We start from the raw sequence: 27,053 nt of genomic DNA on the forward strand, positions 1-27,053 counted from the left end.
ACATAAAATCTAAAGAGTTTATTTTCTTATCTCGAAGCAGTAAAGATTGTCAGACTAGGCTATGAAATGCACACCGCAGTTTTGATGATCGGCCTAGCGTAAGGACCACGTTGCAAACCGTGACTCTCATCTTCCTCTCTCTCTCTCTCTCTCTCTCATCCCTTCTATCTACGCCGAGGCGAATTAGCGATGCTCTGGCTAACGTCTATATACCTTATATCGTATATTCCCCTTGGCGATGACGCAAATACACGTCTAGTATCGTGTCAGCGTAAACATTGCTCGTGCTGACTCTGCTCAGGGACTACCTTGTACATCGATCAATGTACAGCAGAAATCCATCCTCGTAAATCTAAATTTTGCACGAATTTTAAAAATCTGACCGGAGAGCCTGCCTCGTCGTTAGGCTTCATTGTTTGGAGAAGGAAGAACAGAAATTTTGTTAAATTCGCGTTGATTAATAGGTTTAGGAAGTGAATTTTACGTATATTTAGAAACTGAAATTTCAGCCAGATGAATGGGTTGTTTTCATTATGGTTTTTCTACGTATTCTGAAATATAAACGTATCGCGTAAATATTTACGTGTTCGGATCGCCCGTACCTATTCCAGGTATGTAAAGGAGACGAAATATTTACCGTCCTTGTCGCCTAGCGTACTTCTTTTCGGGTTAAATTTGTTTTAAAATCAGTCGCAATTCAGCTGTCGCCTGAAGCAGAGTGGCGTTCGAATTCCTGCGTCGCTAATTAGAATGGATTCCCGTGCTTTCTGTTCAAGTTCAATATCCGTACACGTGTTTGCATATCTACATATATCTGATACCTCAATTTCGGTAATTCGACGCGTGCAACTTTTAATCAGATGAGATTCATTAACGATTAAAAAGATTTAGCTAATTGTAACACGTTGATAAATTACAAACTGATCGGATGACGATTGTTTCTCATCAGAACAATCACAGGGATAGTCATCGTATAGAAAGTTCTACCTGTTTCTCCCACGTTCGCCCCTTTAACAAACGGGTAATTATATTTACGTTTTATATGAAACGTGTGTGGTTTAATTAATTTTGCCAAACACATGTATACACATGATTCGCTTGCAAACGATATATTTTAACGTATAATCAGTATATCGCTCGGAGTCAGCGGTCGAAATTACATTCTTCTGGGAGCTAATTTCCTGTCTGTAACAAATAGTACCAATGGCAGTACCGGCCTGCTGAACTTGATAATTACCATAGCCTGATTAATCGTCGGCCGCTAATCGAGTAATAATTCGACTAATGACGATCGCACGGCAACAACCTACTATGAATAATTTGACGACACGAATAATCACCCTATGTATGAATAATACATGACAAATTAATCCCGAAAACTAACGGGAATCCGCGCGGTGCAATTTTCAACCCTGTTTCGCGTCTCCTATCAATTTTCCTGGGATCAGTTTCTCTATCAAGCTCGTAAAACGTATCGCGCGTAATATATATGAGAAGACATGACGTTAAAAAGGGAAATAAAATAAAAATGGGAAGAGGAAAAAAAGAAGAATAGGCGGAAAGGAAAGGGGGAAAAGAGAATAGATTAAAAAAAACGCGGAAGATTGAAGCGTGCTACTAATTAAAATGCAAATGGCCGCGTTTTATTAACGTCGAGAGTGGAGGACGCGTCGTAAGTAATGTCACGGTTTTACGGGACGAGTATTAGCGTGGCTTTTAGCTTGCCTGATTATCCCGATAGATCCATTTGTCTCGATTAACATGTCCTGTTAATTCGATCAGGCGGAATTCCATTTCCTGTTAATACCTTCCTGTCACCGTGATCGTTTCGTCGCAGTCAAAGAGGTCTCTACCACTGTTACAACGGAATTATTATGCCAGGTTCGTTCCGCCCTCGTGCGTTTTCTCTCTTTGTGCCCGCGAAGACGAACGGAGGTCGCCGCGTGTGCTCCATCCGTGGTCCGCTGCACGCGCGTAAATGTTTCAGTTGTGCAATTTGCCGGACCTCCCTTGAAATTCATGGTATTCTTTTGTCCCACGTAATTGGGTCAAGCGCTTCGTAAATATTTGCTCTGACGTACCGGTCGCCGCCGGTTTAGTTGCGGACTGGACAAATACCCTTTCAGTTTAGTCCGGCTGATGTACGGCTTCGTCGATTATCCGGGCTCTGGTCGGTTCATAAAACTTGAAAGATCGGCCTGGCCAGCAGCGAGAAGGTTGGTCTCGAAGAAAGGCAACCGGAGCGGCGTGCTGTAACGTGTTTTCATTCGCGAACGTTGTAACGTTCGTGAAAAATTCGCATCACTGTCTACCTTAAGAGTCTCGTAGCTCGTAAATACGGAATGTGTAATGAACGGCTGTCCTTATTTTTCTCGTTTGTACCTTTTTTATCTTCCTCTCGAGCGGTCCAACGGCGAACAAACAGTGCAACGCACACGGTAAGGCCGACAGTGGGAAATATAACGCGGAAACGTGCCTAGGAATATTTTATATCAGATGAAAATGTTTCATCGCCAGCATGCTGTTTGGCTTTACCACCGCGTATCGTGTATTTTCAACGCGTAATCTCGCAGGCGAGGTACCGTATTAAAAGCAGCGGTACGACGCCTTTAAACAACTAACCCTGCTCTGAATATCGTTTAATTTTTCATCGTGCTATAGGCGTTGAACAGCTCGTATCTCGTAGCCAATGATTTAAATGCTAGCTCGACTGCGTAATTTCACTCCGCTGTCTTTGCGTACATCGGTGTATAACTATTTCGTCTGCTACGTAATACAAAAGGATCAAATCGAATAAAACTAGTATAGTATCGTAAACTATTATGATTAATTTACAATGAATGGATTGTACAGATGATTAAACAGGAAACGATGGTTGTTTAACGGGAACTAAATACAATAACGTACTATAATTTAGACAACTCAATAGTTAATTTGCAATTCTCGTCATCACGGATCCAACGCTCTCTCACCACATTCTCTCGACAACACTAGCAACACTATATCGACAATAAAACATAAAACTCGCACTCTCTGGCTTATCCACTGACTCTGACTATTAATTCGTCTTTCTCTCTTAGCATCCTTTTGTCTTTTCGTACGCCCACCACGCACGTGTTCCGCATCTGCTCGTAGCCAGGGTCACGTAGGTCTTTTCTACGAAACTATACAATTGAAGGACCGGCGAGACATTGATGGGTCTGACGGCGCCTCGGCTGTCTCGCGACACAGTTTATGATTCACCCGATATCTCTTAGGCTTTTTGTCCACGATACTAAACTAGTAAAAGTAGAATCGATCGAAGAACTCGTCGTATCTAATATAACACCAATGTATCTAATATATCACTAATGTAAGAATGTAAAGGCATCGAACGAATGACGTTTGAATTCAGCTAGCGAATAGAAGGTCCTCGAACTTCTATCGCGCTATATTTAAATAAGCAACCCTCGTAGCAGGAACAAGAACGTTTCATTTTGCAGTGGATTCCGCAACAGACACGGCCGGATACGGAGCCTCTGCATGGATAATAAACGACTTTCGGTAGTTCAACGGACTGCATTTCAGCCTTCGTATTTTGAGAAGCTCACCGTTCTCCGGTCACCACCACCCTCGCGCGTCTATCCACGCTGAGAACGAGGATGCCGCGTTTCCCGTTCAACCCTCCCCTTCCCTTTCTATCTGTCTCTCCTCCTTCTATTCCGTACCGTTTCATGTGCCACGCGCTCTCTGCAAGCAACTTCCGCTCGTAACTTGTACCTCTCTATTTTGTGCCGCAGGATATCATAGCTCACGAGCCAGGAATGGTGTTCCACGTCGTAAACCTCATCGTGATGGTACTGGTGCCGATGGTGGTCATCCACGTGAAGGATTCCGGATTCAGCCTGTGTAAGCGCCATTTTACGTATCATTTCGTTCAACGTGATTCTCGGTCTCGTACGGATGACGCCGCTTGTCTACGACGACCACCCATCGAAATGAAATATAGGAAGTAGGAAAATAGTGTTGTGGCAGTGTCTTTGCGTGGCGTAACGACGTCTCGGCTTCTGTAGACATTGATATAGAGACCGCTTAAGCTGGCAATTCATTGCCGAGCTATAAATTTTAATTTTACCTTTAATACTATATTATGAGAGTCGTGATATTTTAAAGAGTTTATTATTCGCGTCATATACAGTAGCTCGCTAGAATATTTGAACGCTTAATGTAGATAATTTTTGTATATGTATTCCACGTGTATATTATATATAAAACATTTCGAAATTTCTGCATTGTTGTAAGACTTAATTGTCATGATTCATGATCACATTGGTTCGCAGATTTGTTTTAAAATCGTTCGTATAACGTACATAATATTCGTAATATTCGTAAAATGATACGTTTCTATAAGTATTCGAATGCTTTCGCGAGCTGCTGTATATAGTGCCAGTAACTGAAGCACTTCAGGAGAACGTTGGAAAATATTTCCCTTTCCTAAGACGATTTTACTTATCGCGTGGATCGAAAGACGTTTACATTTTCTTCATCACACAAGCATATTTTATAAACCTTTATAACGAAGTATGGTATTACCGATGACTTTACGGAATCCACGACTCAACGTAAAAGAGAGTTTTCGCTTCGAATCTTACTTCCAACCACGTGTGAAAAGCTTCTAAGTCCATTTACGAGTGCACACCACGTACGGTTACGGTCGAATAATTTTGAATTATTCCATCGGGCCGGACTTCAAAAATGCGAAAGCTTACGAAGTCGGCGACGAACAAAGAAAGGAATGTCGAATCGAAATTTTCAGCTGCCGTAAAACCTTTATAGCATTCCGTGAATTGCGAACATCGCGTCTCTTATCGCGCGATATTGGTGTCCGCTAAGCTGTTTAATTAACGAAACCGTGTTGTGCACGACGCCAATATTACGCAGAGCCGTTTAATACGTCGCCATTGCAAAGCAGAATATTGTTAAAATCGAATCGCTGCCAGCTCTTTTTTTGAATCGTCTCTATTTCCTTCTTTCTTACTTTAATTACCCGGACCAAGGTAAACCGAGTCGTTGCCTCGTCGCTGTTTACCACTTCGCTCATGCCGATCGTCAATATTGCGTTGATTAATGAGATATGATTGATTTACGCTCGTCATTAGCGCAAATTTTCAATTTTCAACCGATTTTGATTAGTCGTTTCTGACCGGCTCGACGTCGTGTGACGGTGCTTGAATTCTCGTTACGGGGAACACGCCGGACATCGTTGTAGCGCCGTATCAAAAATTCTATTTAAATGCAATACGCACGGTGATCCGTGAGATTCGATGGTCGAGTGTCATCGTCCACACGAATGCAATTACACGATGCACCGATTGATCTACGACTCGATCGATCGTTCGATTACGCCGACCTGCCAGTGGACTTTGAAACTTGAATTACCACGGAAACAAAATTTCGTTATTTGTAGGATACAGTTCAATCATAATATTTCATATATTTCAGTATTTATTTTATATTCCATCGAATTCTGCGTAACGTTCTTTAAAAATAATTTCTCATTCAAACAGGTATTCTTATTTATGAAATACTTTCAGCGATGTTTGTTAAACGTGCAAATCACTCAGTAGATCGCGTTGCTTCGTTCTCGAATGATCAAATTTACACCGTTTACCAGTTGGTCCGTGTACGTATATCCAGCTGTAGGTGAATGAAACCCAAACAAATAATTAAAGTCGGAACGACGAGAGTTGGTAAAAAAGTTTCTCGCCGATCTAGTTGATCGCAAAGGGGGCTGCAGCTACGAATCTCAATTAAAAGACATTTTATTGGAACGTCTTTCGAGATCGCCGGAAACCGCGCGAAGCGCTCTGAGAACGATCGAAGAAAAGCAATTAAAGAGTAAGCACATCGAGGAATACGGGAAAGACGGCACTCTAATTAAAGGATTTCGAGTTAAAACATCTTCAACCACAAACACGTTCCCTGATATTTCCATCTGCTATCGGTGCAAGCGGCTCGCGATTCTTCAAACGAAACTCGATCCCGAATTTCTTGACGCATTATCATAAACGGCCGCTTAAAGTTTCACGGGGTGGAAACAAGCGAGACAGATGTTTCGCGTTGATTAAAGAATACCGGATTAAAGAAACTAACAAGAGGCGCGTATAATAAGAAAGTTACTCCACCGGAGCAGATGCTTTCGTTGGGGAATTTCCTTCTTCTTTCTTTTGTACACGATGTTACAGCGATTTGTGTTCGTTGTAGGGTTTTATGATGTCTTCCGAGTTATTCTTCCTTGACTGAGACATCCAAGTTTATTGCGAATCTTCTATCTTGAGCAGAAAACTGTAACAATTCTTCCTTCATGCTGTTGCATAACAATATATCAGAAAAGTTTGATTATTTGCCGGATTTAAACGTTTTATCTTCTGCTAGAAAGCTCTATGGTAATAATAAAGTGGCTTTATTTAGATAACATTGGTTTTCGTTCTAGTATTTGCATTTTAAGAGGAAATTGAAAGACCGTTTATTCTGTACAATTGCATATACCAATATAGGAATGTTCAGCTGCAAACAACTTTCCGTATAGAGTAACGTGTATAGAATGGCGACAATATGCAATAATAATAATTCTTAAAAGAACTCTCGATTCTTTGAAACACTGTATCGTTCCTAACTTAAGACCGTGTCAATTTACAAATGATTCTTGCCCACGAGTCTTGTATGACTTCCCTTGTTCTCGATTATTCCACATTTTCAAGGATCTTGGACACGCACAAACTCTTTGAATTTGCAATTGTCGAGTCTCTAGTACGAACATATAGGTACTTGTTCTCGAGTCATTCGTCATTTAGACGAATCATACCACTTCCAAGCTACAGCATCTTTCTCTATAACTACCTGCCCGACATTTTCGAGGCGCGACGAGCAAGTTGAAAAAAGATGGCAGAAAGGATAGAGATAAGTCGACGATGGAGCGAGCGGGACAAATCCGTGAACACTGGCAAGAAAAGTCTTCGGGCCGTGACACGTGAGCCACATAGAGATTCATACGTCAACTAGTCGGTACATCCGGTTGTGTAAGCGCTTCTTAAAAGTTCTGAAGTCTGACGCGAGTGCGCCTGTAGCCTAAAAGTAGTACGATTGAAGTGGCTGTGCAGGAGAACAAGGGCCGGCCTTCTTTTCTTCTTCTTCTCCACGTTCCACCTCCTTCGTTCTCGTCTTTTCTTCGTTCTTTTCCCTTCTCGGCTTCTTTTCCACGGATTCGTCGAGGTCCTCGACCACCGGCTTGACACGCGAGACGACTCACGTACGCGTGAGAGGGTGTGCAGTGTGCACTCGAAAAAGAAGAGAGAGAGAGAGAAAGACAGAAAAAAGGAGCGTGTATCCGGCTAGCGCAGACACGAGCTCGTCGAGAACCTCGAGGTCTTTGCGCGAGTCTGGCGCGCGCCGCATTTCAAAGCAGTTTTGTCTTTCGATTGCCGGCATGAAAGGACGCAAAGCAACCCTGAGCCTGCGTAATTATCGACGAGCGGTTTTATTCGAGCTCTCTTTGCCGGCCCACGGAATTAAAGACGCCAATGCTTGCCACTTAGCGTCGCCTCTCGGGAAAAAAGCGCGGACAGCCTTTCAGTCGGTTGTAAATTTAATGAAACGAAGCTTCCATTTGTCGTCAGTGCCGACCTGAAATTACATAAAGGTTCAAGTGATTTTTCTTCTGACACCGACAGAATAACTCGCGACAATTCGCTATCGTAGACTAAAAGAAAGTTCGAATCGATCTCGTTAACTATCCTTGCGAGACAGATGGAACTTTATTTTTTATGAAAATCGTATTTCACGTATATCGCCCGTCCGTACGAACATAGTAAATAGAAATATTCTTAACTCTCTGTTTCGTCATCGTTATTCGAAATTAACTGAACTTCCATTATGTACGATCATAAACAGAATTTAACGCGTGCGATCACGCTGGGAATATAATTTGCCTCCAAATAGCGAGCAATTGAATAAACGATAAAGCCCAAGGATCTCGAGGACACGTTGATATTATGCGCCAGAGAGAATTGTCTGGTGGCACGTGATTCTCGTACCGCTCTTTGGAGATGCAGCGTACCATTAAAGTCAGAAACAGAGGGTGTGCGACTGGTCGAGGGGAGGGAGATTCGATCGCGTCGCATATTGAACGCTGGTCCCGTTCGTATCGAGTTTTTCAATGAACGAATTGTCCAATCGTTTGTCTCCTTCGATAATTACCGCTTTTACGCCGCATCCCTTGCTACAGGCGATTCCTTTCAGCGATCAGAGAACGCTAGAAAGCCCCGGCAGCCGTTGGGAAATGGCAGTCCGGATCGACGATTTAATTTTTGCGCTCGCGTACTTGTCGAATCGCGCGCCTCGTGTGGACATGATAAAACGGAGACGTAAAAGGTGCGCGAGACAACACTGTGAAAATCGTTGGATTTTGGCGAAGAGTCGAAACGAAAGAGATCCGTCGTAATTACGAGGCCAGGGAAATATCGTGGAATTCCATTCAGCTTCGATATTCCCCTATATAATGCTTTCCTTTTTGTCATTACGAAACGCGACACCCAGTAGAAACATGGAGCTATCGACCTCCGCCTGCGCCCTTCGCCCTTCGCCTCTCTTTCTCTCGCTGCCTTCTCTCTTGTCTTTCCTCCTTTCTTTCTCTCTCCTCGCTTTTGGCCTCCCATTTATTCCCTTTTTCGGTATCTCTCGCGGCACCATGTTCACCTCTCGTCTTTGTTGCTCTCGGCGTCTCCCTGCCATTCGCATAGCTGCCGCCCGCAAATGCAATAAAAGGCGTCGAGGGTTTACTCGCACTGTTAAGTGGCACTCGGTATCATATTGTGGCAGGACAAGTATTCTCGTCTTCGCGGACGCGCGCGTAGCCCGTGACGTACGATACTCGACGGGCCGCTGGAATTTTTGTGACTTCTTGTTCGATGGCTGACATAAAAGGAAAAAGGGAAACAGACAGACTGCGAGGAGAAACGTATCGAATGAAAGAACAGTGCTGGATTGAATAGGAAAAGGTAACAAATGCGCATCCATGTTTCGTAATTAATCGCGATTTCATCGGGATTAATTAGGGCAGCGAGAGAAACGCGTCCGTCGAACGAGACACGCGAGTAACGTCGAATATTTCACTGTCACTGTAAAAACGCTCTTGCTGGTTTTATGATCGTATTATCGCGGGAACGAATATCGGACGCTGCGTTTTTAATGCAAGTCCGATTTAATTGCGGAGAATTATTGGAGGATACAACAAATGTTTGAGTTTGCCGATATATAAATACTCATTTAAAAGCCTTCTTTCCTCATCAGTTTGTTTGCATTCAATCAATTACACGATTAAATATCGTCAAGTTTTTCACTTTGGCAAAAAACAACAGCTGCCGTGGTAAATTCGTGGAAAACTCGCTTCCGTGGAAACGATGATATTACGCGAAACAACGTATTTATTTATTTCCTGTCTGATATCTTGCAACTATAGATGCATTTTACAACGTGCTATACGTGCAGCGTACAATAGTCGATATCTCGGCATAATAACGAATCCTGTCACTCCGGACGTCACTTAGAATTTCATAATTCGCGAATTCTTACCCTGTCACTGGCAGCGAACGAACGCGTGGAAATCTCGAGCTCGTGTGACTCGCGCATACTGTGCCTGCATCCGCGTTCTAATAATTCTCGGCGTCTTTTGATTTCGCCGTCGACCTATAAATCCGAACCGAAGCATGCACTTTGCACGCACCCTACGTCTCGATATGCCATACACCCGGCATAAAGTCGTAACGAGCATGCGACTACCCCTCCGACCGTAAAATCCGAACGCATAACGTCAGATGGGAACGTAATAACGCGTCGGACGAAACAAAGAGGCGAGCCTTTACGAATCGAGCTGACGATATCGTTGTGCCTGCCTGGAAAATTCAATCGTCGTCGTCGTCCTCGTCGTCGTCATCTAACGTCGTCGTCGTTGTCATCATCTAACGTCGTGTACGTGCGTGACACGTTAGCGTTAAAGACGGGGCGGAGAAAGCAAACCGCCAGGCGACATATTTCAAGATCGTGCCGAGAATAAGGCGTTCTCTTTTCCCGTTTAGCTTAGCCACTCTTTTGTTCATCTCTCTGTCGCTGTACAACGCCGTTATAGTATCAGTATCTACGTTCTCTAGGTGAAAAATGCAGCTGCAACAGGATGGATATTGGATGCGAATAACGTAGGCGTGCTTTTGGAACTAGAGGAAACTTTTATGAAATCATTTCAAGAGAAGACTAGTGGACGATGACTCGAAGATTTGATTAAACGGACGATAACGAAAGTTTGTTGATGTGTAAAAATAGGAAAGATAGTTTGATGCGAAGTAAGTTTGAAACTTTCGCAGGAGATAATATTTGCGCAGAGAAAATTCTATGCGTGGGAAACGTAAATGATTCTCTTGGAAAGACATCGAAGAAATTCTAATACAGGTTTCGAATTTTTTATCGCATAAGTCTTTCGTTAAAATAATTTTCTAATTAATATTTACGAAAATCCTAAAGAAGGTTCACCCAGTATAAAGTTATTGCCGACTTGAAATAGTTTCCTTAAAATTAAGTACGTAGCTTCAAAATTAAAATCACATTTTGGTCCAAACTACTTTGGTCCGAACTAAATTACCTCTCACAAATTTCACTCACGTCCTTAAACCTACATCTTAACCTACTGGCAGATATCAGCGAAGTTTAGCCACCGTAAAAACGAATGAAAATTAAAATCGCTTGACACGGCAAAGTTCAAGTTGGTCGAAGCGATAAAGTTTAAATGAATCTTATAATCTTTAGGTTCTACGAGGTCCTGAGGTGAGTCGTTTTACCTTATGACGTGAGCGTCGGTAACTGGTGACACAGATTCCGGGAAAATGGCGCGACCTAAACGCTTCCCCATTCACGATAGATGTTCTCGTTTGCTCAACTAGATCCTAGTGGATTACAGCATGATAACGAAGTAGTTATTCCAGCTGGTTCTCTCCCTTTCGTCACAGCGAAAGAGACGGAGTGGTTGAACGGCTGCACGAATTAGTCGGCGGTCCACGATTTGTTATTCAAAATTCGCGGAAAGGCGCCCATCTGGCCACATATCCGGCTGCGTTCGAACGTAATTTCCGTTTCGCCCAAAGCTTCTCTACCTCCGGTGTAAGCCTGTAAACGTTTTAGTGCAGAACCTGGCCTCGATGGAGAAACATTTATGATTCAAAGCGCGTAAATGCCTTGTTAGGTAAATATGAATTGCTGGAAACTGGATAATCTCGAAGGCCAACGACGGTCAGTAACCAAAGATGTTGATGATAAATATTGAAACTTGGAACTCGTTAATTAAGGAATCGCGTGATTTAACAGTTCGTTAACGAGAAGAGTCCAGGGCTATGTTAGGAAAATTATGCCAAGTTCCGTTTCTTCGGCCGTTATTTACAGACGAATCTCCATCTTCTCTTCCTCTCCATGTGAACGTACAAACACACTGATTGCCTCTTACGTTCCACGATGTACCACGTCTGCAGCCTCGACCGTTCTGGCGCGAGACTCGCCGAGATCCTAAATCTGATCCAGCGTTTCCTTTGTTCCAACCTCTACCCTATTCGTTCCTGCCTAAACCAACAGTAGCTCGCTTCTCGCTCTCCGAAGCGAATCTCTCTTGTAGACTGAGAGGACGATGTCTGGACGTGTGATTTGTAATTCCTGAGGAACTCATGCCGCGGTAGTCGAACCGTTCGCTGCATAATTTGTAATTCCAAAGAACACGGCCAGTACGAAATGGTCGATAGGATTGGACGAGGAACGGAGAAAAGGAAGAGAAAACGATCTAAGATGGAACGAGGATGAACTGACTTAAATAGTCAGAGAGCAGGTGGAAAGAAAAAGAAGAGGAAAGTAGAAACGAAGGAAGAAAACGAAGAAAAAGAAGAAAAAAGAGAAGCGGAACGACGAAGAAGCGATGAATTCAGCACTCACACTCCGAAACCGTCAGCCCTTATAAGCAGCCAATTTCGTTGACTTCAAACGAGCACGGCGTTCGACGTAGCGTGAAACACGGCCGAGCCAGGCTAAAGAAGACGCGGATGGTCGAGCATTCGAGCAGAGAACGAGACGCATCCTCGTGTGCGTGCTCGATTCGCTTTCACGCCGCGCGTAATGGCGATCCAAGGGTGCAAGAATTCCATACATATCCTCGCCAGCAAGCAGCGATACAGGCGCGCAGGGGTTTGAGATAGAAACGTCTGGAGTCTAGCCAGCCGGTGTTAGGCTAACTAGCTCGTGGCAGTCGAATGCACAAAGGCAACCGTCGGTGTGCCGTTTACACCGGATAATCCACGCGAAATTAGGATGGTAAATTGGTTACCGCACGAATAATGCGAACGAAGTCACGGTTCTGAGCAGCATCGCTGGGGGATGTCGCGAGTTACACGTCGCAAGCGCCTGGCTCGATACCCGGGTGCCAGCCTTTGTGGATGCCAGATAGAGGGGCCGGTTCAACTAGCTGGCAGGTCCGGTCAGACTGCTTCTAACTGACGGCAATATACTTATAAAGATATAATAACGATACGCGGAGAGTCACTTTGCAACGTTACGAGTCTGAGCTACTGAAATATTAACGTCGTCGCGACACCCTTTGTCTGGTGACGATTCGCGTTCAACGCCGGCTTTGGTTTACCGTTCTCGACGCATTTTCCCATGGAGTAACTCCTAAACTTGTTTTAGACACCATCCAACACCGTTTAAAACGTTGAATTACTTGATATGATTTTCAGAAAATAATACTTTAGTATATCGCAGTAGAAAATATTTTTGGCCAAAAGCATTCTTGTATGTCTATCAACATAATACCAGAAGGCTTTCTCATACTAATTCGTAACCAAGAATAGTACAAAGCAAGTTGGACACTTGGAATATCAAACATACAGTTGGATTCTCTGGCAGGAGGCTTTCTTCCCGCAAACGTTCAAGGTAGTCGCATAGAGATGGCAGCGCAAGTGTCTCGCAAGAGGATATCCTGAATTTCCAAAGGGATTCGGCTAGCCAGGAACGTCGCGTTCTAGCTGTTTCTCGACTCCGTAGGGAGTGGCTGGATCGAGGTTAAACTCATAGGAAGGATGTACAAAGCAAGAGCCACACGTTAATGCGGTCACGTTTAAGACCGTTGTGAATGCACGTCTCGCTTTGATCGTCGTTCTCCACGCCGATTTAATCCGGTGCATTTTTAACCTGTGTCTGACCTCGGTCGAGGATACGCCTGAAAGATTCATCGAAATACGAAGTTCGCGCGCTGTGTTCCGCGTCTGGAAACAAACTTGAGAGGAAGCGGTCGCTTTGTGCCTCTTTGGTGCTCGGGGAATCAGCTTCGTTGCAACAACACGTTAAGATGTTTAGCTCTCTGCGAAGTCACGGCGTGGAATGTAAGACGAAATCGATTCTCTCGAGAGCGATACGACGATTGAACTTTGCGTTAGGAGATTGCGCGAAAGAGAAAGCGCAGGAGCGCTAGTCAAGTCGCGGGGAAAGATACTTGAAATTTAATTCGAGTCTATTCGGGCGAATTTCGTTTCAGAGAATACCGCGCCGATCGCTGACGCGTTCCTTAAACGAGTAAGAAGAAGCAGAACCTTAGGGAGATGTATAGGGAAAACAACTATCGGAAACAAAAATTGGAAAGAAAAGTTTGGAACCTTTTTAAGTTGGAGAGGGAGAGAAATGATTGCCTATTTTAGAAGAACACCTATTGAAAGGGAGTATCTTTGTAGCGTGGAAACAAACGTGTTGGATTTTGCACACGCCACCACTGTAGTTGAGAGAGAGACAGACAGAGAGAGACAGAGAGAGAGAGAGAGAGAGAGAGAGAAGGAGACAAAGAGTGAAAGAAAAAAACCGATATGGAAATGTTGTACCAGTTTACGAACGCACCAATGGAAGAGAAAACGCTATTTTTCGTGAAAGGAAAATCCTTCGGATATGCGTTTTGCTCGCCTATTGATTCAATTGAAAAAAGCAGAAACGACGTCCTTCCAACTGTATCATCCTATCCACCCCATAAACGCGTGAAAACAAACGTACACACAGAGCCACGCGATCAGCATAGTCATGCGTGAAACGAATGCACGCAGCTTGCCAAGTTTCGGCTTCACGCACGGTAACTTCGCGAGGTGATTACAAGCTTGAGCCAACTGGATATCGTGCCAGGATCATAGATGTTCCTCTGGAGTGGGGCGGGAACAGACTGTGGAAATCGAAGATACGAGCAGAGGAATCGTCAGGACATAAGTATGGAATTACGCGTGCCAGATGAATTATGGCCGGGCGATCGATCACCAAGCAAACCCGTGCAAAAGACACGACTTCCGGAAGCGAAGTCTCCGGGTGAATTTATCGACGAACATCGTCGAAAAATAAAGACAGCTTGGTTTTTGCTTCGCAGGTATCCTGGCCCGAAGAAGATTCTTATTGATTTTGTTGTTAGCGAATACCGGAAGGTCGCAGAGAGATTCTTGGTTTATTCCGTTTGATCAACGTCAGATTGATTGGTGTTCACTTTGTATCAACCAGACGAAGATCGGGTTTGAAAGGATGTTGTATTAATTCGATGGATATTCGATCTTTGATGTAACTTCTGAAGACTTTCCGAGGCTTGTTTTAAAGTATTGGTTTTAGTTAAAATCGTGTTCTCCTGCCCCGTTTAGAATTCTGCTCATGAATTCCTGTTCTGCTGTATCAAAAATTGATAAAGATTAAAAATGTCGAAATCCTGTCTCCTAAAGAATTAATTAGGTCTTATCGAATAAACGTAGGTCGGTAATAAAAATATTTAAAACGATTTAAAAATTGAAAAGCACATTTAAGGAATTTTATTACTGGAGAAAATGTCTCATGACTTTTTGGATATTTTCGTTGACAGAAATATTAGCGAAGCTGACAACGCGATCTCTTAATTGTCTGTGTGCATCGATGCATCAAATAATAATCTCTTAAGATAAATAGGAAGGGCATTTCACAAGTTCCCTAATTACGATACGGACAGCGGTTTCGTTGGAGGAAACTCGATACCAGCGATCGAGGGCGCCGATATTGCGGAATCGGTATAACTGATCGTGTTATTGTCACACTACTCGTAGTACATACATATATTCCATCTGGGCGCATTGGAGCGGTGATATTGACACGAAGCACTCACATCGCCTCACAATTGCACGAAATATAGTATCGTTCCAGCAGATAATTATTCTTCGAGCTAATTAATGAAAACTTTGGACGTTTTGTTTCAGCCAGCAGAATTTTGGGAACTCGTCTAAATTCCTAACTATCGTTTGGTAATTCCCTCGGTTTGCCGAAATTTGCTTATAATTCCCATGTATCTCCTATTTTACTGAATTCACATAGAATCGAACTGGGACTCGGATCTTGTTAATTAATAACGTTGAATTTTCGTGTTAATTAGTGGAACATCTGGGATAGTTGGAACTATTAGATCGTTTAATAATATAGTTTAACCGGGCATCGAACCAGTCGGTCGTGAAGACAATCGTAACAGCGAATCACATTTCATGCTCTAATAGAAAGAATGACCGTGACATGCAACCATTTAAAAAATAACGTTTCGGTTGTCGTTCTTTGTTCCGCGGCAAAAATAAAAGGAAACAATTCTCCCTGACGTGCATATTCACGATGGCGCTGTGTCGCGCGTCTTTCATCCGTGAAACACCTTTGACATTTTTATTCCGAACATTACGGATTTTTATGAAATCGTAATTTCGAAGGTTTATTCGATTCAGTCGCGTATGCACGCTTGAATAAAAGTTTCTGCGTAAAACACGTTGAAAGAATAAATTCCAGACTCGACGGTTGGAGTAAGAAAGTGGTGGGAATAAAAATACAATCGAAATATCTATTTCCAGCTACGCTTTTTTTACGTTTTTTTTTTTTATCAACCACACTTTTCCTAAATTGAGTTATTTTATGTATACACCATTCATTATCCATTCATTATGTATATATATTTTATTTTTCTTTTAAAATAATGTTGCACAATTACGAATCCAGGGAAATATAGTCGTTGGAGTAAACTCGATCGGTCGTGGTTCATCGAAATTCAGCGGATACGTATTGCAGAAATTTTAACGACGATAACGATGAGCGTCGTCTTACTCACGAATTCTGGCGGGATAGTAGGTAGGCGAATACGTGGAATTGGAAGCGCAGTCGCCGTTTCTGATTACGATCGCGAATCGAGAATATACCATCGTCCTGGCTTGTATCGTCGACCTTCCGCTGCTCTTTTCCGATTCCGCTTTCTGTTTTTGCTTTTTATTCTCTTTCTTTTCCCTTTTGATGTTTCTTTTCTGGGTCTTCCATTCTTCTTTTCCCCTTCCTTCTTTTTTCTTTGATTATTTGATTCAGTATTCTCGATTTATATGTTAGAGTAGCTCAGGTGTGTCGCCTACACGCATCCGCGTTGTCACGCTAAATGCAACGTGCACGCTAGGCGGAACAAAATTGCAGACCACGTTCGACGTAGGTGCGACATTGTTCCGCGAACTCGCAGTTACCTTGTAATAGCTTCGATGAAACGATTAATCGTCGACAGGGAGACCAGGTACTACATCGCGCTCAATTAAGCATTTTCGATTCATTGTACCGATATTTCGCGTTCATTAATATTTTTCTTTTTTTTTTTTTTTTTCAAGTTCACGCATCGTGCGTATGGCAATTTGTCGAACGGCAAAGAGAAACGAACGTCAACTCGAGCATACATTTTATGCGATCAAATATTTAGGATTGAGCCTGAAATTTGTATTTTAATTAATTATTCGCCAACTGTTCGTTACTACGTATCAATTCCATATGCATGAGTCCTCGAATTTCATGGAATAAAAAACGAAGGAAAAACAATCCTCGTAAATTCCTTTCGTCTAAATTACAGACAGGGTCAATTATAAAAATATCGAAGTAATTTCGTTCGATTTTTATCCGGATATATATAGGTAACGTTGTATCTATGAAAATATTGAAACGTTGTTCCCTTGTCTGTCTAATGGCAGGACAATACTACTGCCAGCGAGCCGAGAAATGTCACTGTATCCTACGTCTGTCATAATTTCTCATGCGTTCGCCACGATTCTTGGTTCCATTAGGTGCCGTAATGAATTTATATTTACATCTTTCAAAGCACCGCTTTTCTAACGAATTATCTGAACAGAGATGAAAAATGAAATTAAATATATTGATATGAAATTCAGGAGAAAATTAAATATCCAATGAAATATCGGATCACGTTTCTACCTTTATTATTACATTTTTACTTTCCAATTAATAACTGCAAACAATCTTTGCATAATCAGAAAAACCTGTTGACTCACAATACATCACAGAGCTTCGTTGTAAAGCGGCTGGAAGCAATCGTGGCGTTTATTCCGTAGAGCAGAATCGCTGCGGATGCGGGGATGATGAAAGGGGATCGAACCTATAAAAGATGAAGAAACTAAGTCGACCCATGGTATGAGCGTGTTTCAAAGAGAGGACGTTCTCGATGACACGTTTCCTAGGCGAGGGTGAAAGAGCCCTAGAGTCTCTTCCGTTCGAGTCGGCACGCGGAAATGGATCCTGATCAAAATGCATCAGTCTGCTTTTTCTGGCATCAGTACGATCGAAAAAAAGAGGGAGAAAACGGTGGCGTAAAGATAGACGAGAACGACTGTGTCAGTTGACAGAAGAGGAAGGAGGAATCGTCGTACTACGAGCCTGGGATAAGGTGAGAAGGTGGAAGGGGAGGCTGGTTGAAATCGAGAGGAGAAGTAGAGGGTCGAAATGGGATGGCGAAGATCGGGAGTTGCGGATCTTGAAGTATACCGAGCGACAATGGGGTCCGAGGTGAAAACTGGCAATTCCTCAGCTCGACGAGCGGCCGAAGAAAATGGAGAAACTATTTTCAGTGGTGGAACTTTCGCTATTGTTGCACGCTGGCTGCACAATGCAACAATCCCCTTGGTCTCTTCATCGTTGAACGGCGTGTTCGTTGCAGCCAAATCACTAGAATAATTCTATACGTTAACCGAGGGCGTGATTTTTGTTTCATTTCTTTTTTTTCGTCCTTTCTTTTTTTGCGATCTCTTTTTTATAGTTCCTCTTTTCTACACGTCGACGCTATTGTCGGAGATGAAATATGACGGTGTCTTGAAAAATTTTGGAAAATTGTTTGCCACCGAACGATATATCTTCGGGGGTTTATCTCTCCCGCGGACAGCTGAATCGAGAGCGGAGTAATAAAATCATCGATACGTATTCGAGTACGTGAAAGAACGTGTTTGCATATAAATAGTCTTACTCATTCGCTGTCTTTGGCGTTGCGGCGCTTTATAACTGTCCATTGTGTACGACTGTCGATAGTTCGGTATCGGCGAATTGGAAAAAATATTGTGTAATAGGAAGAATCCCGTTTCCGTTGTTGGGCGATTTAGATTATCCAACAGTGTTTTGTAATGTTGTAATATCGTCGCTCGAAAATTTACCGTCACGTAATACCATCGATGAAAAGTCTACCGGACAGCGTATCGTTTCGTATAAATCTTCCGTGACAGTGCGCCTTACGGTCCAACATAGGGACAAATTGTCGCGACTCAATTGCGGCGTGCTCGTATATTGCGACCGGACACGAAAAACGTACCGGTGTGTGTCTCCGGCGCAATGTCTCGTGCAAGAACGGTGATTTCAATCGACGTAACACGAGTGTACTATATATCTTAAATCTCGCCAGATATGTTTTCTATGGTTATAGAACAATTAAGGCATTAAGTTGCTTGACCGCTGAAAAATTGCTGGACACGTAATAATTTTCGAGGGAGGAAGGTTCAAAGATATATGTAAGAAACGAAAAGAAAGGGGATTAATACTGGGCCTACCGATCTACATATAGACGACTATAACGAAAAGAATATTTCCATTTCAAGAGAAATGAACTATATGGTCAAAATCATTTTTTGTAATAATTATAAGTTTTGAAACATCAGAGATATATCAGTTTCCTAGGTTTGGTAGTTTTAGTATTAACAATAGAAGTTTAAGGTAAAATAAAATGAAAATACATAGACAGTTAGATTCGAATGACAAAGTTTCTTCCTTGATCCGAGGAATTTTAAAGATATTCCGTCGTCTCGTATTTACCATGACGTCGATCCAAGGCAATTCACTCGATCGTGTCAAAATTGCATAAGAGGCGTGCACACGCATAATGTATTGGAAGTGACGCAGCGCGCCCCTCAGCAAGATAGATTCGTTTCAACGTACTCGGTGTCAAACTATACTAAGCGTGTACCCGCGTCACGGCATTTGGCAATTATCTTGCCTCGTACAGGTATACAGCGTACATGTATTATATTCCGGCGTTAGTCGCGCGAAGTTTCGTGCGAGCGATAATCTCGGAGCGAGTATAAGCGACAAACAGGGACGCAGATGTACTTCCTTCGTTTTGCGATAACTGCCACGCAATCCTGTAACGCGTGCTCTTTTCCAGTTTCTTTTGGAATTTCCTCGTTGATTCCACTTCACGCTCGATCGATCCTTCAAAGTTACTCGGGGTCGTGAGTTTTAAACCTTCGTTTGATATACGGTAGGGACAGATCCCCTTTTCCCATACTATCCCGTAGCGAAGATTGATTTGTCAGGGGCGTGACAATGGTAACTCGAGCCGGGAAATTAATATTTATATCGTTTTGATAGCTTTTTAACGAAGTCAAACGAAGAAACTAACGGTTGAATCCCAAAGCGGGTAAACACGGAATCTGTTGAAAAGTTTCGTCCATTTACGACAGTTATCGGGCAAATTACGCTCGAGGGAAGAGATGAATCAAGGGCTTCCTATCTTACCCCTTAATGCTTTCGAGGTAAAACTCCTTCGATGTTATTAACAAGGCCTGACAAGAACCGCTTTCTCGTCAAAGAAGTCGCCTCGTAGCATCGTCGACGGTATAACGGTGAGCACTTAAACGCGTCCACATAGGAATCTGAGAATCCTCCTAATTAGCACTGTAGCTGGGTTTTCAGGTGTCACAGTGGCAAAGAAAATATTTCTCGCGCGAAGAACGAGAAAAACACGGAGCCAAAGGGAACATCACGGTTGAATATATTAGTATACGCTTTAACCGGGTAAAGGACATTCCCGTGGTTATTCCGGAAGCTCGCGTACAGCTCTAAAGGAATATAGCGGCAAATCCATGCATTTGTGCATATTTCCTGGAAATAACGTAGTCTAACCCTTCGTGGCATCGATGTATATCATGGCCATTAACGAACGATAGTATCGGCCGATTATGCCTGTTACAAGCTTTCTCGCTTTCTCATTATCGTAGCTTCATCTCGCTGTCTGACTCACGCGAGTCAGGCGATTTCGATGCATTAATTATCATTCTTTCGAATAATTTAAACAACGGGTCGTTTAATGCGCTGCGGGAATACTCTGTGTTTATCGTCATACAGATTGGAACAAAAATTTATGTCGAAACGAGAGACAAGCAGCAGGTTGATGAAAAAGTTGTTGAAACAGAAATTTTTTTGTAGGAGGAAGAGTTAGTAGAAATTGTAAACGTTAGGGACAAGCCGGATACCGATGATACGTTTTTAAGTTTCGCTCGAGTAGCGACAGATGATCCGAAGGAACACGCAAGTTGTTGTACCTCCACTTCCTTTAAAACCGTAGGCTAAGTAAGATCAACACGAAATACAAGAAGCATTTATTCTGATTGATATTACGTTTACTCCATAGTGTGTCTTCGTTCGCCATTATCGTTCTTGGACTGACCAGTTGCAAATTTTAATAAAATTTAGCGACGTGATTCGGGGGAGAAAAAAAATCTCATCGTTTTGCCTTAACAAATTTTCATGGCTACTTTATTCCAGCTGCTTCTCATCTTCGATACGAAAGTTCGATATCCTGTTCAACGACTCGCTCGTTTAATTCGTTGAGTAATCGAGAAAAGTTGACTCTATTACATGTACAGTGCTCTTCGTTGAACAGAATAACGTTCGTCACGATGCGATGTGGTACTGAAGAGTTAAAGGAGCAAGTGACCGCCTAGCCGCGGCTAAAGTTATGAATCCAGCAATTAAACGTTTATTCGAGGTCGAAGTTTTGCTGCCAGCCTTATTTCATCCGCGTGAACGCAATGCGTTTTCCAACGTTATTTACATGCAAATAAAACCTTAATCCGAATAAATATTTATTAAAACTGTTTTGCTTTTGATGATGGACACGGGTCAGATCTGGCCTGGGAAAAAGTTTCACGATAAACATAGGAACAGCAAACTATTAAAAACGAAAAAAAAGAAAAACGTAAAAAATAAAGAAACGAACATTTTACTCGTGCCCCTTGAAGAGCACGTCCCATTAATGTACGGAATCTCAGCACACCTGGATAACCAGGTAGCAAACGCGATTTAATTAAGATACGAACAATCCGGGACGAAGGAGGTGGCCAGGATCGATGGAAATATCGGAAAATATGAGCTTCGGGCTTCGTCATCGTCTATAATTCCGCGCCATTAGCTGTAGCAGCCCTTACTGGCACCGCATAATAATAACTGACATTCTTAAAATCGCGATGCAAATACCGTTGGCTATAATTAAACGCGGACTATGTCGGACGGAGTCACGGCCGAGGCGTTGGAAAAGAAAATGTGTTCGCGTCCCGATGTTCCGGTCAACGGAAGGAAAAATCACGAGAAATGCTTCTGAGCCTTTAATCATTACACGTTCGTTCAGCCACAGGCTTTGTTGGGACGTTCAGTGTAAAAGAGGAAGTATAAAAAAGAAAGAGTAGGCAGAAAAAACAAGGATAAATTCAGCCTGGATGAAATTGCCGACCGTGAATGCGTAATACCGTGCTTTATAAACCCTTTAATTGCCACATTCGGACACGTACATCCGGTGTAACAGCGTATGCTTTATTCACGCAGACGTATCCGCTGTCACGTTCCCGGAGGCGCGTAAAATTGCGATGATTAAAATGTACTTGCACGTCGTGCACCAGCTTGCACATGTCACCACACCGTTTTCCCTTCTCTCTTTCTTTCGTCTTTTTTTTCATCTCAATATTCATCTTTTTTTCGTAACGGTGCGTCTCTTTGTCTTTCTAACTTGTTCTTTTTTTTTTCTAATTTGGAAGGAACGTAGTACGCGCCGGGGATAACGAATGCCGTGGATTTTTCAGAATTTGTTTAATGAAATTTTCGAAAAGTAAATTTTGCTTCGTCTCTCCTTATTCGTTCTTCTTGATTAAAGATCGGTAAGCTCGAGGCTATTGTTCCATTTTTACTTTGTTTGAGAATCGAATGTACATATCGACAACCGCTCTCCGAGTAATCAATTTTTACAGATGACAAGAGGGCGAATTAATTAACTTTTACTCGACAGTAAGTGTACTAAAAGGAAACGAAAAATTGTATTAATATCTCCTCGTATATTTGACTTTAACAGCGTAGACGATCGACGTACTTGTAACTTCTTTCTTTGATTCAAAATGTAGACGAGAAACCACGTCGAGAGGTAACGATTTCACCAAGATTGCCGCGAATATTATCTTTTGAATTTTCCAGACCGTGATATACGAAACAAAGTTGCGATCGATGATAAGCTGCTACGATAATTTGCGATATTATTCATACAATTAATTTTGTCGGTTGTTTCAGTCGGTGCCATGTACGTATGTATGCTGTACGCCATCCTGTTCCTGAAGCTATGGTCGTACGTGCAAGTGAACATGTGGTGTCGTTTAGGCGCCCGAAGAAAGGCAAAGAGCCAGGGCAGAATGCGACGGAAATCTTTGTCGTGCGATAATCTACAGTGTAAGTAGACAATGCTCGCGTAATTTCGGTTTGACACCGTATTTTCCACTTCCTTCCTATTCCTGACGTTTTATATTCACCAGACTTTTGTATCAATTTGCGGTTGCATAATAACTCGACGGCCCGACGTTTATTTCTATCAACGATATCAATTTATCGCGTCGAACGAAACGGCAAACGTTATTTCGGAATGCATGGTACGCGCATCCTGGCATTTTCGATAACAACTATTACGCATTCCCTTTACATTGTTTCGTGCTTTCGCGTAACACCCTCTAATTTTACGCGAATACCGCCCGAAAAACGTCGACCATCGGGCGTGTACACCGTGTGCGCGTGGATTTTTGGTCGGCCGCCTCTGTGACGGGGCTCACACGAAAATGCTTGTTACAAGTTTTTGGACGACTGGTTAAATCCCGTGTGCAACGGTTATACACGTTTCGCGACCAGCCGGACTTGGTTTCTATTCTAAGCGAAATTAATTAAAGGAACGCGACGAGTAAAAAAGCAGAACAGCGTGCAGAATTTGTTGCCTCTATTCTGATTTATTACTGGATATCAGGTTCATATATGTTTCTCTTGAGATCGATATCCGACTGACTCTGTTTCTTTTTCTACTTTACGATGCATTCGTGAGTTCAAAGTGCGCGATGAATTTATCCTGAAAGCCAGCCGATGTAAACTGCAAATATTCGTGACGCGTAATAGACTCTGACATGCATACATTACAGCCTACACGCGCGTCTTTTGAGCGTCGCAATACAGTCCTCCACGTTGTTGGTATTTGTTCGCTCCTGAAGTTGCATACAGAATGTCCTGCTTGGTCACGACGCGTGTGCACATCCCAGCTTGGTACGCACACAGAGAGCCGTAGTGGAAGAGGCGAATAATTTCCACCCAATTTAAACTCTCGATCAGCCTCGCCTCTGTTTCCGGGTATTGGCCGGTTAGGTGGTGGTATATCGATTATTCAGCCCGGCAAAGTCAAATTATACGAGCGACCTTTCCCCAATAAACTCACCGCATGGAATATTAACCCTTCTCCAACCTCCTACGCCACAGTCTCCTTTCGTTTCACCTTCCCTCTGTTTCTCCCTGTACGGGAGATTGGTAGTACTGCAAAGACCTCGTGTATCATTGTGACGCGTTATGACCCTCTTTCGTGCAGTGGAAATCTGTTACACAACTCTTCCGGTTCCATAGAGACGCTTTAAGGAGACTTCGAGGGCTGTAGAAGTCACTTAGAAAAAATCAATCTGAAAAAATTACTCGCTCTATGTGCCATGAAGCCGCGTTCACCTACACTCGCCCGTATAATCGCGTTGTATTTCTTTTATGCTGGTATTATCGTTGTCGAGATTGTGCTCCTTTTATTCGTGATTCTGCAAATAACGACCTTTATTCGGTAAATAAGCGATTACTAAAACTTTTGGAAGTTGAGATTCGGAAAGAAGAGAAATCTTTTCTTTCCTCTTCTATAGAGGCAATGTTTACCGTTGCATTCTTACCGTTTATCGTTGGTATTATTTGCTCCACTTATTGTTAGTCAAATAATCAAGTAGAACATGGAAAAGAGAATATCACAATAATGTCTGTATGCCTAGTTCTATGAGTACGATGTACCGTTACGCTTACATAAAGAGACATACCTCTGACGTTGCTGTTTGCAAATTCGATTCGAGTCCATTTGGTAGCCGGTTCTCTCCTCGTTTCCTGAGTTCCTGTTCGCGGCCTAGGCTCGTTAATCAACGCCAAGATAATGTGAGAGGAAGACATAATGGTGGATGCATGTGAATGGTGAGTCGCGGTACTGATACCTTTCCCGGAAACACGTGGTACAGATGTTGAGAAATGGTCGAACGTTAAGTATCGCGCGGTAGGATAATGTAGTTGTTAAAACGCTTGACCATAGTCGACCGCCGTTTCCTTTCAGACATAGATGCGCAATTGCCATGATTATTCATCGGGCCAAGAATGAAGATTTTAGACTAAGAAAAATTAGACGACTGTTAATTCTTCGCTAGATCGGCTCCGCTGTTCGATCACACATAACGTTACCAAGCGAAGTATGAAAAGCGCCGCGGGCTGATATAATTATCGAAATTCGATGGGACGCCTGGGTTGCGGCGAGCAGAGCACGCATCACGGCCTCTACGATCGATTCTCTTGATCGATTCGAAGTGGCGCGATCGACGAATGCACCCTAGCTACGGCGGAGCCACGAGCGCGTGTATAATCCTCCCTCTGTACCTCGTGCCGTGTAATTTTCGTCCTCTGCACCCTTTCTGCTCTCTATCAGGCGAGCGCCAAGGCAAGCCGTATTATTGCGTCGCATAATGACGGTGTTGACTTTTGCGCGCGTTACGTTGCCGCGCGTACGCGACTTTCGCGGAAGCTTTTTATCTGTGACATTTAAATGAGGATTTAGGACAAAGATAAAAAAAATGCACATAACGTGCAATTTCCCTGATATTCGATATTAGCGATCCAATATGAGTAAAAGTGTCTGTGGGATTTTCCCTACTCTCTGGTTCAGATTAAATATCTTGATCTCTTTGTACAACTACACACGTTGGCGTATTTTAATATAGAAAATTGTGCCCATGTCGGGAACGATCATTCCATTTTTATGTAAGTGGCATGCAGAAGTCATTTATTCTCTCTTCCGTTTCATCGTATAATGTACCGACATTTAGTAAAAAACAGAGTTTCTGTGTAACTTTAAAAATTTTCTTGGAATAAGTGTGATGAATATTTACTGTTCAACCAAGTTGCGATTGCGAATAGGATTTTACTTAAAAAATAACATTGAGTGTAGCAGTTTGTAGCAGAAAAGGATTACATAGCAATGCAATACATTACCTTCTTGACACAGAACAATATCAATTGCAAATATTACAGGATGCTTTGAACCACTTTTTAGATTGCTCCTTAAAGAAAGGAAGAAATTTTTTAATTGGAAAATTAAAACTGTATGTACCTTTGCTCAAATTTTCCATATCTGAGGCGTACCAAATCCTATGTAACAAGAATTAACAAACAGGAATGTGTAACGAATGAGTAAGCTAATTTTTTGTGATGAGATTTTGATGTGCAAACGAGCTCTACTAATCCTCTATCGATTTTGCGAGGAATTATTGTCTACACTTACGTTACTTACCTACAAACTGATGATATCGTCAAATAATGAGATCAAAATCGGACAGTGATTATTAGTTCACTACATGCCGCACTGTGATGTTCGTACCAATCGATTGGTTAAAACGAGTTCGATGGCCTTTCTCGCCGAGCGTTACTTTCAATAAGCAATCTTCTCTAATGTCTCTCTTAGCCAGCGCAAAGCGAGAAAGTCCTTTCGGAACGTAGACACGAACAAACGGACCTTGCCGATCGGTCGAGTAAAAATAAAGCGGAAACGGTCCAGTCTTGAGCCAAACGTGGTTCGTGGCTATCCTTTCGCGTGCCACGTCGCCATTTCGACCAACGAGTTCCTGGTGAGCGTCGTGGAGTTTTCTTAGGAAGCCCCTTTTTTTCATCGCTTTGTCGAGGGAAGACCGCGCTGTCGTGTGATAGTTGTTTGCAGAAAAATTTGGAAATTTTTGCAGCATGCTGGATTAATAATGTATGAATGGCGAGGGAATTTGCAGAAGGTATTCATTTTCGAGGGGTTTTAACATTATGGCGTGACGTTCCTTTTTGAAATGTTGGCAGTTTTTAGAATTAATATCCTGTTCATCGTCGTAGTCATTTTTGGACAACCTCGTGTAAGTGAATTCGTGATAAAATATTTAAAGTATCGTGCTATTTAGGAGTATGATAATGGACTATAGTTGGATGAAATTTTATTTTTCAATTTTCAATACGGGGATTTATTTAATTATATTATCTACACTAACGATTTTATGTAGTAAAATAAAACTCGTTTGGAAGTTTCGCAGAGATAGAAAATTTTTCGTGGATTCAGGTCTTTCATGGACGCAAAAATCGGCTAGTTAGTGGTAATCCTTTACTTTCACGTAATGAGCAATACGAAAATGTGGAAATAATTATTCGTCTGTAGCGAACATTTTGTTCTATAATATCAATGTTATACATAGTTTCACATTCTGATCAATTCGTTCATTAAAACATACTAAAACCGCGGCTATTGGTATTAATGGTAGTAGCATGAAATTTCAAACCCA

General features: G+C 42.5%; 1 protein-coding gene across 1 annotated transcript in view; it reads left to right on the top strand.

Moving 5' to 3' along the window:
- LOC100646196 (diacylglycerol O-acyltransferase 1) overlaps positions 1 to 27,053 on the top strand; it is an 89,011-nt gene that overhangs the window by 33,361 nt on the left and 28,597 nt on the right. Inside the window, exons 5-6 of the mRNA XM_003399989.4 lie at positions 3,780 to 3,888; positions 22,714 to 22,869. Coding sequence (XP_003400037.3) covers positions 3,780 to 3,888; positions 22,714 to 22,869 — 265 coding nt within the window. The remainder of the gene's footprint in view (positions 1 to 3,779; positions 3,889 to 22,713; positions 22,870 to 27,053) is intronic.

The sequence above is a fragment of the Bombus terrestris genome, chromosome 13 (assembly GCF_910591885.1).
Source record: "Bombus terrestris chromosome 13, iyBomTerr1.2, whole genome shotgun sequence".
Lineage (NCBI taxonomy): Eukaryota > Metazoa > Arthropoda > Insecta > Hymenoptera > Apidae > Bombus > Bombus terrestris.